Below are 23,808 nucleotides of genomic sequence, written 5' to 3' on the forward strand. Positions count from 1 at the left end.
GAGAACCCCATTCTTTACATCACAGAATTCTATGCAATAAAGGACAGGGGTGCAAAACAGATTTTACTGAAGGGTCAACAGAATGCAAGTAAAAGATGACGGGTAAGAGATGTAAATGGCAAATGTTAAGTACTAGAGAGTCCAAGTCTTTACAATGTTAGATACAATCTTAGTTAATAAAGCAAGTTATAAACTCCTTGGGGCAGGGACTACATCTTTCTCCATGTTGATATTGCCAGGCACAAGTTTACCGTTCAGCAAAAAATAATCCAGTCCCTGATATCCGTCTGCATTTATTTCATTCCACCTACTAAAATACGACAATAAGGCACCAAACAGCTGTTAAAGTCATAAATTTTAGATGAATTATCTAAAAATAACTCTTTGCTTCCTACGTTATAAATAAATATATGCTGTTCTAAGTACCCCTTTTAGTATCAGGACCATGGTACTCTCAACCCAAGAAGGAAGAGTAGTCATGGACTCCAACAGAAAAGATTTGTTATGTTTATAAGGATCTCACTCCTCCTTACTATGGTACAAAATACAGGCTCCCAAGAGGAAAATAAAAAGGTGGAGAGGAATGACATTTCAGTAGTGGTATAAATGCATATAGTACCTTATAGACAGACAAAGCCCCAACAAGCTTGCAAGGACAATAACCGGAAAAGATATGGCTCTGAAGTTATAACAGTCTCATTCCTCACACAGGTATTACAACATATAAGGACAAATTCCAAAATTCCATCTACACCTGGGGAAAGGAAGGGAGAAGTGAGCTTTAGAGACTAGAAATACTGCACTAACACATGCCACATCTGCTTGGCTAAATATGATTCAATTATCTAATGCTGAAACCTACATGCAAACCAAACCATAGAGGATGAGATGTGACCAGCTGGGTCTCAAAGTGGAGACTATTTTTAAAACGTCAAGGTCACAGATCCACAGCATTGGTGCTACGCCCCCAGCTCTGGAACAGTCTCTTAGAGGAACCCCTTCAGTATGCTGAACCCCCAAGGGGATTCTCTCTTCCTACAGGATACGCCACATGGCCTCATTGTCTCCTGAGGTTGATCTCTGCCGCTTCAGCACTCCTGCTTCACACCATGAGCTCTGTCCAGTAAGTCCACCTGAGACACACTCATGGTGGAGACTTATACATTTTTCAGGGATCAATGCACCTCACCAAGCATTTGCAATGACACTCAAATGGTATTGTCAAAACAGTAGGGTTTTTTAGTCAACTGGCACACAACATAGGAAGTCCTTATGTTAGCATAGAGAAATGAAGGTTAAGGCCTAGACCATTCTGGTAAGTCAAGAGCCCCTAGCCAAGCTGTAGTGAAACCCTCATGTTCATAGTCCATCTCTCTCCATCTCACCTCCTTGTCAGTTCCTAAGTGAGAGCCCATGACTCGCTGTAGTAGGCAACTCTTGTCCCCCACCTCACATCTTCCCTAGTCTTTTATTCTCAAGCTAGGAGATTTTGCTCAGCTTTTCTGCTGAAAGGTGGGGAACTCCATCTTTCTCTTGGTCCTTGGTTGCTAGGCATCAATGTCCTGGTGACTGGATTTGCCATCTTCTCAGATTTTCCACTGGATTTGGGGTCAGCTTCGGCCAGTCCTTTTCAACAACCCATTCAGGCTCAGAGAGCTAAGTAACTTCATATCTATGTCTCCCAGCCTGCTCCGAGAGCAAACAGACCTGCCTCTCCCTCTCCCGGTAAGATGCAAAAGATAAGGGAAACTGAGACAAACAGGTGTCATAAAAATATTACAGAAAATTCCCACTTCGTCACACCCAGCAATAAACAGTCATCAGGGCTAGGATAACATATACAAATTCCAAAGGGATATATTGTAAGATTCCCCACATTTGAAAGACATTTTTCTGCAGTTCTGCTTATCACAAAATACATATCTGTCTCCCAGAATAATCACTTAGAATCTGTTTTCTAAACGTCTCTCGATCTAACCAGAACTTGCCTTCCTGAAGACACCATCACAAATTAAATGTTAAAATTTAAAAGTGTTCTTCCACACAAAGCACTCTGCTCATTTATTCAGTCAGCCTAGCAAACAGTGGTGGGGGTCACAACCACCCACACAAAATCAAAAGTCTGTTTTTATTTAGAGCTTTCAATTGCAACCAAAGAGCTGAGGCTGACATGTGAACTTTCAATGACACACACAATCTGATCTAACGCAGCCACGAATCCACAGCTGCAGGTTTTAATATCCTCCCTGAAAGAATATTTCCAGGTAATGGAGATACTCTTCATCTCTCTCTAGTCCCAATGCTAAAGCTTGAGGCAGTTTTTCCTTTAGAGATAGGTAATGCTGATGGATCTTTCATCCAGGGAGTTATGCTGAAGATTCACCCTCTTGCAATGTTGCACTAACAAGAACATCTACCGATATTCCCTCCCTCACAAGGACCTCTTGTATTTAAAAATATCAAAGCTACATCAGCAGCATTGCTGCTAAGACCTTTGGGTTATTAAACACTGAGCTAACCATTGGGAAATTAACTGTTTCAACAAGTAATCATTGAATGCCACATGTGAAATACTACAAGGTGAAACTCCAGACAGTATCACCCTCATGCAGGACTTGGGATGGCAAGAGAGTATGCAGAAGTGATTACTTTAGCCCACATAGCAAGCAACCTGGAAGCTTTACTCTTTTTCTGTAGGTAAAAGAGAAGTTATTTCACTTAGAAAATCTGAGCTTCAGTTTTAGACCCAAGGTTCACACAGACTAGTTTTCCTAGGGGGACAAACATGCAGGGATTTATTTTAAGGCATCAAGATCAACCTGGCTAAAATCAAATATTAAAATAGTTCACAGATGTTATCCAGTTTCACCCACCACTGCTATAAGGGATAAAAAGAATCTATATTCTGTTTGAGCTTCCGCAGTTAGTCACATTACTTCAATTATTAATGCTGCAGAGATGAACTGATGAAGAGTGAAGTTTGGAGGATCAACACATACACAGGGCAAGCTTGTAACTAGTGAATTGGATTTAGTCTTTTGACAGACAGAAACCAACATAACACAGTTTCATTTGTCAAGAGCTCATGGCTGTTGGATTAAAAAAAGGAATACAGCCTACCTTCCAGGATATCAGAGCTAACTACATTACTTCTGGCTTTCAACTAAGTTCTAGGGTTTTGTTTTACTTTCTGTATTTTTTTTTTTGGTTTTGTGTTTGTTTGTTTTTTTGTTAAATAAACAGGGTTAAAGCTGAGCTAATAAAGACACAGAGTGGCCAAGTAAGTTGCCAAATTTAACAGAATTGAACCCTTGACCTTCCTACCTCCCTACATTCACAAGTTTTTTTTTCCCCTTTTGGCTAACTTGCTAACTATTTTCCTCATTACAATTACTTTTTCCTCTACTATACAGATTAAGGCTCCTCTAGGAAAAGGCTCTTGTACATGAAGTTAAAACTCAGAACAAACATTGATGAAAAAGTTCTGAGCCCTCAAACAAAAAAAATCCCCAAACCTGCAGTTACACTAGTTGGTAGAAACTGATAAAACATGGATTCCCCCTGCTCATGCTATAGAGTTAATCAAAACGGAAGCATGTGACCACCAGGAGAATTAGTTCAAGACCTGCTGGAAGGATACATCATAATGTCCAATATAAAATATATATATTTATGTACTCAAATCCTGCCAAACCAGGGCCAGAGAAATACCCTGAAGCAAGCTAATCTTTCAAACGGTGTTTAGTGTTGTACCATGAAAGGTAAAACAAATGAACAGATTTTCACAGAAAAAAACAACAAAAAACAAAAAACAAAAAAATTGTCAACTCCACTGATTTAAAGCATCTTCAGGTGAGGTGACAACATTTAGGTTTCACTTTGGAGACTATCAATGGCTGATCACTGCCATTCCACTTCAGATACAGAACAAAATCCCTCTTCTAACACACCAGCTAGAGATCTATTGTATATGCTGATTCTGCCTGTTTTGGAGCAGGTTCGACCTGCACTCTCAGCATATCCATCATAAAGCGTTTCAGCAACATGACAAAGGGCCCTGCACACCATCAACACATACAACCAACTAACCAGGACTTGGTCTGCCCAAAGGGCTCTCCGTCTCTAACTGATCTACCAAACTAAGAAAAGGATTAACAATACTCCATTATTTGAGGGAGAATTCTGACTGCTAACTGCAGGGTATTATTCATCCCACTGGGGGAGAATGAGCTACAGATGCACTAACAAAAACCTTGCCCTGATAGCTATTTATACAGTACTGTCTGAATATATTATAGCTAAAGATGTAAATCAGGTGCATTCATCTGATAGAAGCAGCCTTGCACGTAAAATCATTCCACTAGCTATCTGTAACACAGGAGGAGGACCCAGTGAGGACTAGTTGCAGCTCTGACGCATTATGAACTTTGAACATGCTACAAGAAAAAAAACACCATGATTTATCACCAAATGGTCAACATGATGAGATCATGTCACCTCACAATTTTTTTTAATAAAAAAACATTTTGCACCTCTGTTCAAACCCTGCTAGAGAAATAGCCTGAGACAGCACCAGTGGACATTTTAGCTTAAGCTGGTTTAGTTACAGTGTGAACAGGGCTTCAGAGCTTGCTGTGGAACTGTATTAGTAAAGACATACTAGGCAATCTTATATAACAAAGATCTAAACCAACAAGTAGATACACACACCTCTGTGTCTATTACAGTGCAGCACAGCGTAAGCATGATTCCATGCTTCACACAGAACATCTGAACCGATTCCTAAAACGGTAATGTGGAAGTTCTAATAGTTGTGAAAAGTGTTTTGCAAATCCATGCTAGGGTGGACATCACTACAGATGGTTTTTCTAACACCAATGCTGTAATATGCAACAGCTCTAATTGAAGATACTCATCTCTTTCACCAAGGAAGTCAGATGTTCATGCAAGGCATGGAACTACCTATTGGTTAGGCAACAGCCATGAAATGTAGATCCTTGTCAGTCAATTTCCTTTGTGCGGGAATCTGAGGGTATGGCTATACTAAGAGCTGTACAGCACTGCCATGGGAGTGCTCCCCGTGGGGATTAGCTTACAGCACTGGAAGCCATGCTCCCAGCGCTGGGGCACTGTTTACACTGGTGCTTTGCAGCGCTGTTAACTTGCTGCGCTCGGAGGGGGGTGTTTTTTCACACCCTTGAGCGAGAAAGTTGCAGCACTGTAAAGCGCCTGTGTAGCCAAGCCCTGAGAAGTGGATGTGTGTGTTAACTGGTGGTTAAACCTTCCCTGACCCGCTGATGCTACAGCAAGCGGTGCTAATGATACCTCATTTCAGCTATGCCAACGAACTTGCTCTGATGGTGAGCAATTTCCACTGACAGACTGAAAGCCGAATATCTCATTAGTACACTACAGAAAAAGGTTTTTCTATTGTGAGGGACAGACTATTGTGTTTTCACAATATTAAAAATGTCTGCAGACAGAATCCTAGAGGATTGTTTTCTATGCACCGGCCATTTCAGAGCACAAATCAATCTCTCACACAGAATGGCTGCAAATGGATTAATCAAAAGGCTCAGAGAAAAGAGCAAGTATATATAAGAAGCAATCTATTCATAAGGAAGCATAGTACAACGATAGCAGGAACAAGATCTGGCTTCCTATTGCTATATTCCAACATTCCTGAAGGAAGAATTTTATAGTCCCTATTCTGAAAAAGGTCTCATTCAAAGCTCTTCCTTCCCACTGAACAGTATAAACAGAAGTTACAATCAAAGTGCTCCAGAGAAAAATGGCCTTATATTATGCAGTTCTACCAGAATGCAACAGCCAGAGATTAGAGTTAATCTGAACGCAGTTCTAAATTCTAGAACAGGATTACTTCTGACAAAATGAAAGCTCAACAGGACTGTATTACAAAATTGTTGGATGTTCTATGCCTGAAAATGCTACTACTTGCAGAATATTAAACTTCAGTTACATGTTCAAAAGAAAAAAAAAATTATGTTTTGGCAGCAGCCAAAAGAAGATGTGCAAAATGTAAGTAGAAGCAGCAGCATTCAGAACCTTTGGCATGATATTAGGAAGAAAAACCACCACATCACTTGGCATTTTATTCATCTTTGGGCTGCTGAAGCAAAGACGGCTTTAGGATAAAAACCTAGCACAGCAATTAGAGCCTTAAAAATACTTGTGAAGCATTTTGATATTTCTCTCTATTGTTAAGCACTAATCTGCTAGCAGAATACCATGTTTACTTTAAAAAAAAATCAACATTTTCCAATTATTTAGGCTTAAAAGATCTGCATTAATGTTCAGAACTTCTCTCTGATGCCTCTTGTGAATGTTGACTTCAGTTTTAAAAAAACAAACAAAAAACCCCACCTGTTTTGAGTCCAAATAAAGTTAGTTAGTGGCTGTGTGTCAGTTTTGACTGCAGCACTCATTCACAAAAGGGGATAGATACTCTGTTTTCTAGGACCACCTGAGCTGCTTTCAGGCAGGCCAATGAACAGCTGTCAGATGCTAACTTTCAGTCCCTACTGATACTGGTTTGATTTGAACTAGTGACCCAGAGGGGAAAGACTCTGTATCCTATCACCAGTCCCCCCTACACCATTTAGTCCTCGCTTGCCTTCTTCATGCAGCCCTTGACCTCTACTAGCAACAACCTATTGGCCTTCACCCTCACTTTTGGCTAATTCAAGCAGAACAAAGGATCACCTTTCCAAACTCTTACCAAAACATTAAGGGCCCTTCCTATCAACGCTATGGAAGAGAATATTCTTTGGAACAAATCTTTGATGATTAGTAAATCAGTGACTACTGCATGTTTTTGTACACACCACAAAGAGAGATGTAAACAGGAAAAAGAGAACTATACCTTTTGGGCTCTTCTGAGTTTGGTGCAAACTAGTTACATACAATTAATACAAGCTCACTGCCATATTTCTCAGAAAAGCAAGAACTTGGGGTTGTCCTCCTCCCTTCATATAGAACACATTTACAAGACCTGATATTGAGATACCGTATATACTCATTCATAAGCCAAACTTTTTTCGTAAAAAAGGGAAACACCAGAGAAGGGGGTCGGCTTATGAATGGGTATAGAGAGGGATTGGTGGGACACAGCCCCTCCCCCCAACAGAGGGAGCAAGGAGAGGCAGCATAGCCAGAAGGGAAGAGGCAGGGCCAGAGTCTCTCCACTTCTGGCCATGCTGCTCCCCCCCCCCCGCAGCCTCCGAAGCAGAAGCAGCTGCAGCTCTGGGGCTGACAGACTGCAGCCATGCCGCTCAGCCCCACCCCCCAGAGCTGGCTGTGGCTGCGCCACCCAGTCTGGCCCGCTGGAGCACGCTGCAGCCGTGCTGCCCGGCCCAGCCTGCTGGAACATGCTGTGGCTGCGCCGTCCAGTCTGCCGGAGAAGCTCTAGCCAGGCCAGAGACATCCTTCTCTGGCTCTCCCCAGATAAGGTGGGAAGGGATGGGAAGGGGAGAGTGTGGTCACAGGGGTTACTCCCCTGACCTCCAGCCTCTCCCCTCCAAAAAAATTTCCCCACCAGTTGCTGTCCTGGCCTGTCAGAGCAAGCAGGTGGCACCTCGGGACACTTTGTTTACTTAGGTGCCTGCAGACACTCGAGGTAAACAAACCATCTCGGCCCCAAATGACCATAAGCCCGCCAGCGACTTATCCTCATAGCCCGGGAGCCAAAATTTGCTGACCCCTGAATTATAGGGTCGGCTTATGAACGGGTCATAAAAAATTTATATTTTTACTTATCCATCTTGGTGGGGTCTGCTTATAAACGAACCAGCTTATGATCGAGTATATACAGCAATTATCAATGATTTAGTGGAGTTCTGATTAACTTGCCACTACTCACCCCCACTATATCTCTTACCATGCAAAGCCAACTTCCCTTTAAAGTGCGTAAGTTTAATTTTACAACTCGAGACCTTTGACAAGCCTCTGTACCGCACTTAGTTCATGCTAGCCCACGGAGAAAGACCAGATAAGAGGCTTTGTATTTTGATGGTCAAAAAATCTCAGATTCATCTACAGGAGTCTGTACATGCTGAGACAACTGACTGCACGTGCTTGATCTGCCAGTTGAGAGAACAGTATAACCCATTCCGCCAGTGTATTAAATGATCAGCAAACGGGGCAGTTATAACTCCTTAAGCAAGGCATTTCCTTTTATATCAAGCCAACTTCAGACCACTATTCAGGAAATTAAAACTACTGGCTTTTCCAAAAGAAATTTCCATTACAATTAAAGTAATGTGCATATTTAAACACACGTGAAAATAAGCCGTAACTGCCAGTAAATATGACATATTGATTACCTCTAAAGCAAATATATAAAAATTAAACCAATTTATACTCTGATACATCAGTGTAGCTGTACACATAAAAACCCAGTCCAACATATCCAAGGAGTAAAATACTCTAAGTTTTGTCTATGCACACAGGGTTGCACCAGTTTAACTAAAGGTGTGTTTTTTTAACTGATTTAGTTTGCTACTTTAAGTTTGTGTGCAGACAGTGCAAGTTTAGAATCACAAATGAAGATCATCAAGTCCAGCCCCGGGCACTGAGGCAGGACTAAGTTTACCTGTACATTCCTGACAGTTGTTTGTGTGTAGACAGTCTTAAACTGAAACCAGTAATGTGTGCACACAAGCTTGCACCAATTTAACTAAACCAGTACCCAGAAGCTCAAGAAAAGTAGAAGTAATATCTTGGCAAATAAATGTGTCAGGTTTCCTACCTGCCAAAAAGAGGCCATGGATGAGGCTGGGGCAGAATGAGTGACATCAATCAGAGGGAATGGTGAAAGAGAGAGGTCACATGGAATGGCAGCTGCCTCTGGGGTAAGGAGAGAAGAGGCTAAACAGAACAGAACTGAGTTGCTATTCTGGTGAGAGAAGACAGATAGGGAGGTGATGAACATTAGTTTGAATGTGTTGACTTAGCTCTCTGATCACAGGTTTATGGTGACTGGGAAGAGATGGAGCCTGGGTTTTTCAGCTACTCTGGTAGATTAAAATAGTCAGGTAGGTCAAGATCAGTTACCTCTTCCCAGGAAGATAAGCAATAAGTTTAATTTTCCAGCCAAGCCAAAGCAAACTGTGTAGCAGCTTTTAAAATCTGTCTATACTCCAGGACTTACATTGTAAGCTTTTGGGGACAAGGATCATCTCTGTTATACATCTGTACAGTGCCAAGCACAGTGGGACCTTGATTGCTGTTTGGAACTCGTAGGCACTACTGCAATACTAAAGAAAGAACAACAAGAACAAACAACAAAAGAACTCAATCATTTGTAACTGAAATGACTGACCACTCCTCCACAGGTAATTTTTTTCCTTTTAATTTCTGTATTCCTCTGCAGCATAAACAAACTGTCAGAGATATGGTATGGTGAATAAATTAAAAATGTTAGAACTTGTATCACTGATAGGGAAATTAATAGGCACATGCCACAGACAGAAGGCATGTTTTATAAAGCGTTTCAAGAAGAGAATATCTTTTCCCTCATGAACTTTAAATGGACAGAGCTGGACTGCAATGACAAAAGATGTTCCCCCATATAAAAACACAGATAAGCTGCAACCTAGCAAATTCTGATCATGCAGAATACTTTAGGTTTCAGACTGCAGAATCTCTTCAGGAATGTCCTGCTCTTTTGGGTGTTGAGCAGGCAACACAACTATGTGAATTTAGCTCTATTTAGAAAAATAAATTATTGTTTCTTTACAGATGTCTTGGCCACCAATGTTGCAAATGCCTGAATTATATCATCAAAGCAACAAAGATGCTGTCCCCTTTCTTCCCTCATATGAACCATAAAGGAACAAAACTGAAACATATGTAGAAAAATTTAGAGCCCCCAAGAGAAAAGGGCCATTCAAGGCCACAGCTGTAGAATCAAAGATCTTCAGGAGAAAATGGCAATTTCCTCAAGCTAAATGGACATACCACCAAGTAAGAGAAAATCTTCCACTGGTCAAACCAAAGACTCCAATAGCTGAATCCTGATAGCAATTTAAATACCACACAGGTCTGAGGAGCCATATCACCACTGTGAAAAAAATTAGAACAGATGAGGACCAAAATGCAATTGTGTCTAGCAAAAAGCTGTTCTTCAGAGAAGGTAGTTTAGGTATTAGGACAACTCTGAAGCCCAATATGGTTTAAGGGATAAACTCATAAATCAAACCTACTGGAGTAAAATCAGTGAAAATGAAATATCAGCAACTGGATTTTCAATATCTATGTTGGGTCTTCACCTTCCAGTTCATCAGAGCATTATAAACTCTGTGTCCGAAGAGGATACAGAAGGGTAGCTGAATATTAAGTCCCATTGACATTGCATTAAACCCCAAGACCTTTAACAAAAGAAGAGCATAATGGAAGGGACCAGGAAAAGCTACACGGGTGCTACCTACAACTCTGTTCTAAAAGCAGGTTCTGTATACGTGAGACATTAATTTTAAATGAAGTCTGAAACCTAATATACAAGTCACTAGTTTTATTTTTTCTGTATACATTACCCTATTGTATGACTTTTGAGAAGGTGGGGATAGACACCAAAGATTTACTTCCTTTAGCACCCCAGCAAAGCTTTGCTGGCGTTTAACAACTAGACCAAACAGAAGAAAATATTTGTCTAAATAAGTATTTTCAAATATAGCATACAGACTTAACACTGAAGAGTTATTTAATTGGAACTAAGTCAGTGTATCACACTTTAAAATTGACTTTTTGGATCATTGTCTAGGCTTCATTTGACCCAGACCTTGAATGATTAAAAGTCCGTGTATTTTCCCCCTTGTCATGAAGTTTCAAATAGTGAGAGTGTTAATGCCATCACTCAACTCCAGAAGTCACTATAAGGGTTAATAGCGGGCTGAGGCAGTCCGTCCAAACTTAATGATACTTAATCATTACTGATTACACTTGGATTAGAGGGAATAAATCCAGACGTAAAGAAACTAATCTGCAGGCTGACTGTGTTGGGCTACTGACACATTAGTGTAAGCCTGTAATCTTGAGCATAGCTATTACTGCAGAAGAATTTGCATTACTAGAGAGTAAGAGCACCTCCCACCTCAAATGCTAACAAGGCTTTGAAAGCAGCAAGTAAAAACCGGAGGAGGGGGGGAAAGGATCAAAAATTCTCACACATACAAAAAGCGTATTTCAAACAGAATGAAGTAAATCATCCAGATATAGTTAAGGCACCTAGAATTCGTTGCCACTTAAGGATTTTTGACACAGAAGTTATGGCAGAACTGAATCTTGTGATGACTTTCAGTACAATTCAACCCTAGCTGCAGAAATTCAAGGATAATCTCTAACCATTGAACAAACTTCCAAAATTAAATCCTTGCATCACACTTCAGGCGCAGAACAAGCAAACAGGAAAATTTACAAGTAGGCCCAAAATAATACATTTCCATGCAGCCCTACTTCAGTGTTGTAGCGTTTAGAAGTCACTCACCCAGAAACGGAACTAGAACTACGTATGGGAACTCTCTATCCCAACAATTTGATATCAAGAGTTAGAATCTCAGGAATAATCTCAGGGCCTATTGTATTAATACAGGGAAGAGAAAAGCACTCACTAATACTGAAAGATGGGAAATGGAGTTATTTTTAAATCAATTTTAAGTTATGCTTGAACAATAGTTCCTTCCACTACTGCCCCGCTACTGTTCTGTCTTCAGGTTGCTAACTGGCAGCTCATGCCATTCCTTATGCCTGTGGCAGACTCAGAGTTGTAAAAGGTGAATGTTTTCTCTTCCTCCCTTCTCACTGATTCCCCATCTACCACCCTGAAAAACAGTCCAAGAACAGCAGAGGCCGGAGGTTCAGTCTGCACCTAAAACTTAGGTTGACCTAACTACATATCTCAGGGATGTGAAAAATGTCATGCCCTGAGCACCACAATTAGGTCAATGGAAGGATTCCAGTGTAGATGCGACTAGGTCAATGGAAGGATTCTTCCAGTGTAGATGCGACTAGGTCAATGGAAGGATTCTTCTGTCCATCTAGCTACTGCCTCACAGTGAGGTGGGTTAAGTACATTGACGGAAAAACCTCTTCCTTTGATGTAGGAAATGTCTACACTATGGTGCTACAGCAGCACAACTGCAGCAGCTGTAGTGCAGATATACCCTTAATCTATGCCACTGCTACTCACAGCAGTTCACAGTAGCAGAGTGAAGTGGGCCAAAGTCATGTCATTTTCACTCTGCTATAAGGCAGAGACCAGCAGCAACAGTAGGGGTGTGATCCAGGGAGAGGATGAATAAAGTAAAAAAGACACAACCTTCCTGATGCCCTTCCACTCTGGATCTGTAAGAGGGAAGGGAGAACACCCCAATCTTCTCTCTCCAGGAGCCAGACAGAAAATTAAACTCAGTATATAATCAGATTTTCCTAGCCACACACAACATGAAACACATCAAGTTAGCGGCCAGTGCCATGAAGAGAATGACAACACTGGGCATGTTGGGTTTGGGTTTCTCATTAGGACACCACTCCTTGACATAGTTGACAGGAGGGGAGTGGTATTTTCATATTACTCTCTGGCTGCCACATTTAGTTCTATGGCTAGTAAGTATTTGGCAAACTTCTGAAATCACAAGAATGGCACTTTACATTTTCAGTGCATTACAAACCTTAATACATTTGCCAAACAAAACGAAATTAAAGAAGCTATTTTTTGTTGACATGAAACAGCAAAGTGCACGGGTCTACAGTATCTGCATGCAATTTCAGTGTAGTATGATTGAGGCACAAAACCAAGTCCATGCTGGCACCAAAATAAAGTTCAGCTTTATCCCAACAAAGCAAATTACCTCATTTTCTAATCTCATGAAATACAAATGATTTGTCAACTACCTACACAAATCAGGGAAGCTGAAATTGCAAGGAATGGGAATTCAAGTTCACAGCCTAATACTGCATTGTAAAGACAATCATTTCAATTTAACCTATCAGACTGCTTGTAATACAGATTCTAGTATAATACCTATTTTATTTTATTTCCAAAAGAGTGGAGTGCAACCTGGCTTACTTAAAGGGTTAAATGCAGAAAGCTAAAGGAAAATGTAATTCCAGTCTTCCAATATGTAAAAAGGTATATGCATACAAACATTTTCATAACTCTCTCTCCATCAAGGGTAATATGATCCTGGACTTCTGAACAAACTATATGACTTTTGTACCAAGCTCCCAGCGGACAGTTTACTTACTCATTGCTGCTTGCCCCAAGAGAAATTCTTACCTGTTGCTTCAATGTACTCAATACATCGCTCGATAAAGATGGGAATAGGCTTTTCTGGAGTCACTACAGTGGACAAAGGCACCCCAAAATAATTACTTTCCCACGGAGTCTTGGTGACGGATGGCCGAGGCTTTGGCTTTGGTTTCTGTAGAAGAGAATGTCCTTGAATTAACAACAAGAAAATACCACAACATACATAGGATTATAAACTCTAGGACCCTGAGAGGTGAGAGGATCATGCCCAAACCCAAATATCTACGGGTCGCAATTAAACAGCCCCGTAAGCTCGAGCCCCGTGCGTCCTAGTCAGCTGGCATAGGCCAGCAATGATATCTAATTGCAGCGTATACATAGCCTAAACCACTTGGAAACTTCAGCTAGTTCAGACTGTGGCTGCCCATTTGTTTAGCGTTGTTCTGCGTATGTAGCACATTACATCTGTGCTCTAGAACTGCACAGGCTTCCGACCAGTTTCTAGATACAGTCAAACTACTAGTTCCCATCTTTATCATTTGGGCTATAGTTATCTACGAAACTATCACCATTCTTTGAGTGATGCTGCAAATGTTGAGATCAACAGGGCTATCTGAATTTACTGTCCACAGATTTACATATCAGTGGACCACAGGAAGGGCACTCTCAGTGAAGAGCCTTTTATCCATTGGAATTTTTTCCATCTCTATAAATTTTTTGTCGTCCCCCACTCCCTCCACACACACACACACACACACACACACACACACACACTTATTCAGTCTTTTTCTTAAGCAGGTGGATTGAGACAGGATGGTTTTGGTTGAGTGAAGAAGCTCCCTGCAACTTATTTTGGGCATTATGCGAAAGTAATTGTTTTTGAAATGTTTGTACATCTAAAGAATAAAAGTTGGCTAGTCAAACACTTAATAGGTACTGATTCATAAAATAAGCATTAACATTCTCTCCAGATGAGGTAGATGGTAGGAGATCTAGCAAAAGACACAGATGTTGAAGTGTTGGACAATATCAATCAGTGGTGGCTCAATTTCCATACAGTTTCTAGTTTGGACAAAAGTAACTTATAAGAGCAGGTGTCCAGATTTATTTTGAGCCCTGGTGAGTTGATTACTCTTACTCAAACTCCTGACCTGAAATGTCATAGAACTGTAATTCTAGAAACCTAATAACTGTATATGGCTGCATGAATAAACCTCCCTAGAGAGCACTGCTATCCAGATGCTGGGCCATGTGACTCCAAGAAATACATACACACACCCCCCATTGTCTATATCCCCACCCCACTGGAACAGATCACTTCCTGTTTAGTCTGTGTTTCTATAAAACTTCCTCCTGCATAGCCGTGGTGACACACATGGACACATTAGAACAATACTGAGTTTGCAATAATGAGAGAAACGTTTATTTTTGTGCATCAGGCACAGCATCTTGTTTGTGCCAAAAAAAGCAAACAGCAAATTTAGTACAGGTATCACGTGACAAATTTTGTAGCAAAAAAGTGGTGAAAAAAGGAATGAAAACTGTGTCAATACTTAAAGCTAAACCCACACAACAATTGTAATGTAACCTACTACATTTACCTCTGTGTGCTGGTCCTGGGTACAGAAAGTGAGGAAAAGTGAGCAGATCAGTACAGGGAGACACTTACTTCCACCTTTCTAATATATGTACTTTACAGTTCTCAATCCTAATGTCAATTCCTTGCCACGCCTACTATGTCTGTGATGCGCAGTTTGTCACATGCCCCTCTGCTATGTGCATGCTTGCTCTGTGCAATAAATTAACAGGTGAAAAAGGAACACTGCCCTCTCAGATTTGGCTCCAAGAGGAGATGAAAAACCTCAGCACACCCTTTTTGGGAGGTTGTCTAAAATAAAAATGCCATACTCTAGCTCAGAGACTACTGAAAAATTCATAACGTACAATTGCCAAGAGGACAAAATCCTCATCTTTCCCAAAGAACCCTATGAAGTATGGTACACTATGCTTGGACAGGTTAACAAACAAGAGACCTCTTCAATGCAGAAGAAGTTTGCAATCGGTGTTTCAGTCAGAGATCCAATAGTGAGATGACAGGAAGCTGTAATTGGGAAAGCTTTCAAATTGTACATCATTTTAATCATCTATAGCAGGGGTTCTCAACCTTTTTCTTTCCAAGGCACCCCCCAACATGCTGTAAAAACTCCATGACCCACCTGTGTCAAAATTGTTTTTCTGCATATAAAAGCAAGGGCCAGCATTAGGGGGTAGGAAACAAGGCAATTCTCTGGTGCCCTATGCTCAGGCTTTGGCTTCAGCCCTGGGTGGCGGGACTGGGAGCCCTGGGCTTCAGTCCCAGGTGGTGGGGGCTTCAGCTTTCTGCCCTGGGCCCCAACAGGTCTAATGCCAGCCTTGCTTGGCAGACGCCCTGAAACCTGCTTGCAGACCCCTGTGGGCCCTGGGCCCTCACTGAGCACCACTGATCTATAGCAGGATGATGGAGGAATACAAATACTAGAACTATGAATCTCTCTTCCTTCCTTCCTCAGAAGTAGTAGCTGGATGAACCATAAAGGGGAAAGGAACTGCTGATAAACACTTATAAGCAGCAAATTCTGATGACCTAGTAGATTTCTAAAGAAGTTTGTGAGGGCATGTCTTCACTAGCAATGTTAAACATGGCTGTGTAGTCGCAGCACCAGAGCTGGGAGAGAGCTCTCCCAGTGCTGTTGAAAAAACCCATTTCCACGAGGGGAGTAGTACCAGCACTCCCAGCTGGTGCACAGTCTACACTGCCACTTTACAGCGCTGAAACCTGCAGCACTCGGGGAGGGGGGGGGGGGTTCACACCTCTGAGAAAGTCGCAGCGCTGTAAAGTGGCAATGTAGACAAGGCCTTAGACTCAGCCGAAAGGCACCAGAATGCTTGGTAACCTGTAGCTCTATCTCTAGCCTCCTGTAACTAGACGCAATGTGCACCACAGTCAGGGCATCAAGGAAATTCGAGTCTACAACATATGTAGAAACCCTTCTAGAACTTCAGGCAATAAAAGTGTTACTGCGTAAATTTCAGCTGGAAACATCACCCTTTGGTGCCATCTGCCAGATGTCTAATGCGCAGTCTCCTGCTCTTAGCTGGGCACGTGTCACTCATTAGGGAACCATTAAAAGGGTTAGAGAGCAGCAGCAGGCACTCAGCAAGAAGAAAGCAACACCATCCCAACATCCATCTTCATTTACAGCCGCTAATTCTCAGTTAGCAAATCAGACTGAAAGCCTCTACCAAAGAGAGAAATTCTTTAGAAAGACAGATGCATGTCAGTGCTACCTATTTTTTAGAATTCACTAAAAAACCCACCAAGAATTGTACTTACAAAAAAGCGTGTCCACTTCATACAATAGAACTGCCTGCCCCACACATCTCCTGCTCAGAGAGAATATAATTGTTTGGTCTTTAAAAGAGTAAGGACTCTTCACAGCACTTCAGACATGCTGACAGTTTCTATAAAAACAGCAGGTGTCTTGGCTGGGTCTCAGCATTAAGAACCTTGCCAGAAACAAAGGCCTGCATACAGGGATATTTATAATTTATGCCTGCATTGCTATGTAGGAGACTCACTTGGAATCTGCTCCAGGACTCCAACTTTTTGGCTGACGGAGACCAGGAAAGGGTGGGAGACAAGAAACAAAGAAGCAGCAATGACAACACTCTTGCTTTCCAAGGAAGGACTCAGGAACCCACTTATGAGCACCTAATGAAGCAGCACATTCTTCAGTGTTCTTCCCCTCTCAAAACAGAGGCTTTGGAAGTTACCACACCAGGTGAAGCAGACAATGGGTTTAGAGTGAGAGAAAGTGGAAAGCAGACAAAGGACCAGGAACTAGAAGTGGGTAACTGCCAAAAAGCTTCAGAGTTTATGCTTTGTACTCCCTATTATAATGAAGCAATTATATCATGATCCTGCTGAGAGGTCTCCACACAGACTTAAAAGCATAGCTGTCTTTATTTTAAAAATATTTAATCATCTGTAAAATGGGGATAATATTTAGCTATCTCAGAGGTGTGAGGATGGAATTAATTAATGGCTGTGCAGAACACAAAAACACAAAGTGCTGAATAAATGCTAATTATGCTTTTGGACAACAGTATGGTACATAGCTGACAAAATGGTATACGAGGTTGTGTTTGTTTTTCAAAAAAGCAATAAAGCAGAGTCTCTGTTCAGAGAACGGAGTTACTTTAAGAGCCAGAACTATTTGGATCTTTGCATTCTTGAAGCAGCTCATTGGTCTGTTAGAACTTGGCAAAAAATAGTGTTTCTGCTCAACTGAGCTGAACTGCAAGGGCACACCCACAGCATGTTGAAGGATTTGATCAGATTGCACAGAGTGATACACTGACAGAATGGCATCACTTTGATGGCCAGAATATGGAGAGAATTCTAACAGCAGCCCAGAGCAGCCTGATGGTTAAGGGAAAAGCTGCCCATACTCCCTGTAACAAAGGGGAATGATGGTTAAGTGCCAACAAGCATCACATAGATGATGGCATCTCTGCATCTAAACCACAACAGGCAAAACTTCAGGCAATTCACTTGGACAAAACTTACGTTCTGGGATGAGGTTTTAGCTACTTAATTACTAGACAAGATTAAAGGTCAAAGAAAACGGATAAAAATGTAAATGAGGACTGAAGTGGGGTGGTGGTTAAACAATGACTACAAGTATGCTGGCAGCTTTTTCCAACTTGCAATCACAACCAACTTGTCAGGTGGTCACAAGCAGAGCTACCTTTTCTCACTAGACATCTGTGAGGAACTGATGCTGGAATCTGGTTACCAGTACCACTCTCCAGTGCTGATACACCAAAATGAGAATAAAATTGGCACTCTGCAATCCTAATCAACGTAGGCACTCTTCCAGTGTTGGCAAATGGGGCTACTCAACTCCACATATGCCAGCCTGAAACTGAAAGAGGAGGAAAAAGCAAAGTAATGCTTTCTTATTAACCAAAGAAGTCAGTGGCCGTGTTTTTGTTCTATGTTTGTACACATCTAACACACTGAGATTTCTAGGCACTACAATAATACAAATAATAAATAATTGTATTTTTTTTAAAGTGAATTTAATACTGGTGAAAGGTGTTGGACTGGTAATATTGGAGACTGATGTTTTCTACTTACAGTACAGACAGCAGTAACACAAGCTGACTCCCGTGAATGTCTCAAACCTGAGCTGAATAAACTATTTCTAGCCTTCAGAAAGATTGTTCAGCTTCAGTGTGTCATTCAATTATTCGTTTCCAATGAGACTGCCAATTTGCAGGCCAATTAGTGACGATTTGTGAAATATGGATACATATCCTTGTCTGGGGCTGGACCAAAAGTCCATTTGTTTGTTTCACATGGACCACTGAAGCTGGAATATGCTAAATTTCCTATCCTGTGCTGGATTCAAACCAGTAACCCAGAGGTGAAAAGCATCATAATCCATTGTTAACATAAGAACTGCCGTACCTGGTCAGACCAATGGTCCATCTAGCCCAGTATCCTGTCTACCGACAGTAGCCAATACCAGGTGCCCCAGAGGGAGTGAACCTCACAGGCAATGATTAAGCGATCTCTCTCCTGCCATCCATCTCCACCCTCTAACAAACAGAGGCTAGGGACACCATTCCTTACTCATCCTGGCTAACAGCCATTTACAGACTTAACCACCATGAACTTATCCAGTTCTCTTTTAAATGCTGTTATAGTCCTAGCCTTCACAATCTCCTCAGGTAAGGAGTTCCACAAGTTGACTGTGTTAAAGACAGAGTTTGTTGCATTTAAACATGGGTTCTCAAACTGGGGGTCGGGACCCCTCAGGGGAGTCGCGGGGTTATTACATGAGGGGGTCACAAGCTGTCAGCCTCCACCCCAACCTCGCTTTGCATCCAGCATTTATAATGGTGTTCAATATATAAAAAGGTGTTTTTAAGTTATGGGGGGGTCACACTCAGAGGCTTGCTCTGGGAAAGGGGTCATCAGGACAAAAGTTTAAGAACCACTGCATTAAAACAAGGTAGCTAGATCTAAATTACATCATCTCTTACCAACTGCGGTCAGACCAAGTACTGAATCAGCTACAGAAAGCTTGCAGACTATGGAAGATGCTAAGAAAGAAGAAATTTATCATGAAAATCAAAGTGACCGAAAGGTTAGTAGAAGACCACACTGGACATGTTACTCTGACAGTTGGCCTCATGAAGGTGCAGACACTAAGTTTTAAGTAATGCACTACTGCATGGGTTATATTATGCATATTGTTTCCAAGGCCACTGCGAACACATATGAAAACATAGAATTGAAATGGTATGATCAAGCCCCTTGTGATACCTGGAGCTTGGATTTCATGAACCAACTGTTTTCTCCCACATACCTGGAGAGATCTTTGCCTTTTACAGGAAGAAGCAGATAACATTGAACAGAGTGAGGAAGGCTACTAACTAAAAAGCTGGCAGGACAAAACAGGAATATGTTAAAACACAAAACTTCCAGAACTAATTAAAATGCCAAGCACAATTTGCCTCTTACCAAACATAAAATTCTAAAAGCTGCTGAACACTCTCCTCTGTCCATCCCTGTCTTGGATTTAGTCCCAGTGTATATTTTGCTCTATAATATCATTTGAGTCTTAAAAATAAATTAACTTTCTGACCAGAGCTCAAATTTTAGACCTGAGGGAGAAAATTCATTTCTTAGTCCAAAGAACTGAGCAAAATCTGCCCTGCAACAAACTCTGGTATCAGATGAGTCACTAAAAAAAGATTAGAGGGAATTGGATCCTCTTATTAGTAGCTTGATCTTTGAAGATGGAGGTCATGATGCCTTAACTGAAGTCTTCCTATTTTCTATTTGCCAGATTCAATCAGTTCTTCAGGGATAGCTAATGGATTTTGCAACATCACTATACAGATCTTTCAGCAGATTAGAAAATGTGGAGTATTAACCTTCATTTTACATCTATACAAAGCATTAAGTGTGTAAGTGTTACTATGTTTGTTTTAAGACCAGGAAAACAAAATGATGACTAGCTTTGTGATCCTGCGCAAGCCATAACCTCTGTGCCTAATTAACACCATCTGTAAAAGGAGAATAATATAGTTACTAACTGCATAAACAATGGACAAGAGAACCACAAGAAAACATGCCTTACAGAAAGATTTAATAAGTTTTAGTTAGCTTATTGAGAAAGCTAAGAGGCACATATGTCATAAGCACTTCCACAGTCAGTTAATATCTGAGTAGAAGGCTCTTTAGACAAGCAAAGGCATAACAAGAACTAATGGCTGAAAGTTGAGGCTAGATAAATCCAAACCAGAAAATGAGGCACAATTTAAAAAACAAACAAACACCACAGAGTCGTTAGCCATTGCAACAACTTACCACTGGATGCAGGAAGCACAGGATGAAATTCTATGGCATGTGTTATGCAAGAGGTCAGACTAGATGAACACAATGGGCCCTTCTGCCCATAAATATCTATCCACATACCTGCTACATCCACCAAGTGTATCTATCTAATGCAGATGAGCTTACCTCAGGAAAATAACTGCCAGATTACAGCTCTTATCTGACAAAGAATGAGTTCAACAGACTGATGAGTTGAGGTAAGTTTATTTTGACTCAAAGAATCAGAGCACTGACTGGTGCCAGCTCATGAATTACTCAGGGTAACATGCCATTACAGCTTAAAACTTTAAATTTAATGGGTAAGTTTCTAAAAAAGGGATACCAGCACAAGCATTTTTACTCCATTATTTGTTCCCTCTGAGAAGCTTGAAAGATTTATTATTATAAAAAATATTAATTTTGCCATTTTCTATCTGGCAAATATTTGAGGTTCTCTCCGTGTGTTTCCAATGGAGCTTGAAATTAACAAAGCCTTTCAATTTACTTAATTGTTTGTGCATCAACATCAAGAGCTAGTAATTATGTTTGGCAATTAACTTGTGCTCCCTCTGCTGCCTCTGAAATAGCCAAACACAAAACATTTTTTTAATCCAGATATTCCATAAGCAATGGGTTTTGGAGGAGACTTCCCCTGTCCTGTGATCTTTTAGTTAAAAAATACTTCAAATTTTCATCTGTGATTGATTTTTACAGCACTTACTGCACAATATTTAAGCACTGAGTTCTGCACCTAAATTACTAAAATGTGTCCCTTTAAAAATGCACAGTTTAGCAGGTCTATAAGATATATGTTTTTCCTACAGAAAGGAGTTCTCCGTATCAGCAGTTCTCATGCACCTCAGAGATTGTTCCCACCCAGGTAAGACTCTCACCTTATAGGTCAAGAACTGATGTTCACCTCCTCTTTAATTAAAACTTGGTTTCCTGTCAGATGTCTGCATGCCATTGAGGGTCTTAGAATAGAGAATATAGTTTTCTAAAAATAGGCTTTTTCTTATTCTAATTTAATTCCCAACGGTGTTAAACTCTGACAGATTTTTTTAAGAGATTCTATTTTTATAATTCAAAGCAAGCGCACAATACAAAAAGGTTTAAAAATTGCAAAAACCTCTCCACTTCAAAACAATTCCTCAGACTGTACAAGACTTCTACAAATTCAGCTCGCCTTTGTTTTTCAGGAACAGCACTCCAATGCCAATGAAAAGAAGTATACCACTCTACCCTGCTTCCCAAGGGACAGCTGCTGCGAGTATGAAATCACCACTGTTTTGCAAAGCAGTAGCAACATTGTTGAAGAAGACAAGAGTTTAAGGATGAAAGAATGAGAATACCCTTCAATTTAGTAGCTATTATTATTGTTCATTATAAGAAACAATCTTCTACAGCGCAAGCTGGCAAAACCTGTGTGAAAAGCTCAATTTGAAGCAAGGAACAGAACTGACCTTACATAATCACTGAAGAATAACCTTCTCAATAATTTCACGTTAAAGAAACAACTGTAATCCAACTGGTGAGAGAGGGTGTTTACAATGCAAACCACTATAGTTCCTTACAACAAAAAACATTTTTCCTCCATGCTGTAAGATTACACATGGTTCAAATTTCATACCATTCAACTTGTCCGTCAAAATTCACCATCTTTTGAAGGGCAGGGAAATCTGAGTGTTCGCCAGCTGCTGTTTATTCATAATTCACATAACTCTCCAAATGAAAATATGAAAGTTTGTGGGGGGGGGGGGGCAAATTCTCTTATTTCAGGACTAACCCCACATTTTCCATCCTTACAGAATAAGGAACACATAGGTAGGCAGCAAGTAAGACATAGGCCAGGTCTACACTGCGACTTTAAATCGGTTTAATGGCCGATATACCGATTTAACGCTGTATCCGTTCACACGACGTCATTAATATCGAGTTAAACGGCTCCTTAAATCGATTTCGGAACTCCTCCCAAACGAGAGGAGTAGCGCTAAATTCGATAGTGATAACTCGGCCCAAACCTTCCTTGGCTACCGGTGGAGACCTCCCCATTTTTGGTTGGGCATGAAGCTTGGTAAGGAACACAAGATTTACAGTATGACTTGTTATGGAGATTAAAGAGGATGGGGGGTCTTGGAGCAGCCTCCACGGGGCATATTCGAATCGGCAGTGGATCAGTTTTTAGAAACCATTAAGGAGGAATGAGCTCATTGCCAAGCGAGTCAATCCCAAATTTTGCTTTCAAAATTTCACCCCAGTTTCGATGATGAAGCTGTTATTAGCCGTTCTGTCCATCTACTGCGACCGAACAGGAATAATGTGCTCCGCATGTGAGCAATTATCACCAATGGCGCTTCCTCCGTGGATGGTGAGTGGGCAGGTGCGAACCGTCCACACCGGAGAGAGAGGAAGATGGAAGAAGTAGTGGATCTGCTCTCCTGCCTTGTGACGCATCCCGTCTACCCAGCCAGAATTCAGTACACATAGGGTGACGTAGAAAGAAGTCCAGAATGTTCTTTTCCCCTCTTTTTTCACGGGGGGGGGGTGGGAACTAAACTGGGAAGCGTTCCCTGGAACTCACGCAGAGCACCTGTGTGTTGAACCTACACAGACATGGAGCTCAGACAAGAACTGGCAAAATTTTTCAAGAGACTGCTCTGTGGACGTGGTGCTGAAGTCCTCAGTACCCCCCCCCTTCGAGAGCGTCCGTTTGAAGTCCTGGCTTCCCGTTACACATGTCACGCTAGCGCTGCTGTATCCTGGGTTTTTTATTCGAGTACAGCAGTTTGCGTTCTCGTGTTCTCGGTCTGACCACGAGAGAAAGCTGACGAGCAGAGTGTAGTCTGTCCCCATGACGCAAGAACTAGCACGACTATATCCCACGTACGGTCATATGCTGAGCTCTTTTCGATTTCGACGCATCGCCAGCCAGTGCTGTCAGAGCTCCTGCACGGGCAAGCAGAAATGTAATTCAAAGTTCGTCGTGGCTTGTGTGTCCTGAATTTTACCTGCCGGTGCATCCGAGTTCAGATGCTGTCCAGAGCGGTCATGCTGCACTCTGATGCCGCCCGAGGCCAATAACGTCGATTTCGTCCACACGAAACCAAAT

General features: G+C 41.3%; 1 protein-coding gene across 2 annotated transcripts in view; it reads right to left on the bottom strand.

The window, feature by feature from the left end:
* ARHGAP35 (Rho GTPase activating protein 35) overlaps nucleotides 1-23,808 on the bottom strand; it is a 72,400-nt gene that overhangs the window by 36,711 nt on the left and 11,881 nt on the right. For both annotated transcript variants that reach the window (XM_075070652.1, XM_075070651.1), the window contains one exon: nucleotides 13,295-13,439. In XM_075070652.1, the coding sequence (XP_074926753.1) occupies nucleotides 13,295-13,439 (145 nt within the window). The remainder of the gene's footprint in view (nucleotides 1-13,294; nucleotides 13,440-23,808) is intronic.

The sequence above is a fragment of the Chelonoidis abingdonii genome, chromosome 11 (assembly GCF_003597395.2).
Source record: "Chelonoidis abingdonii isolate Lonesome George chromosome 11, CheloAbing_2.0, whole genome shotgun sequence".
NCBI classification, from domain to species: domain Eukaryota; kingdom Metazoa; phylum Chordata; order Testudines; family Testudinidae; genus Chelonoidis; species Chelonoidis abingdonii.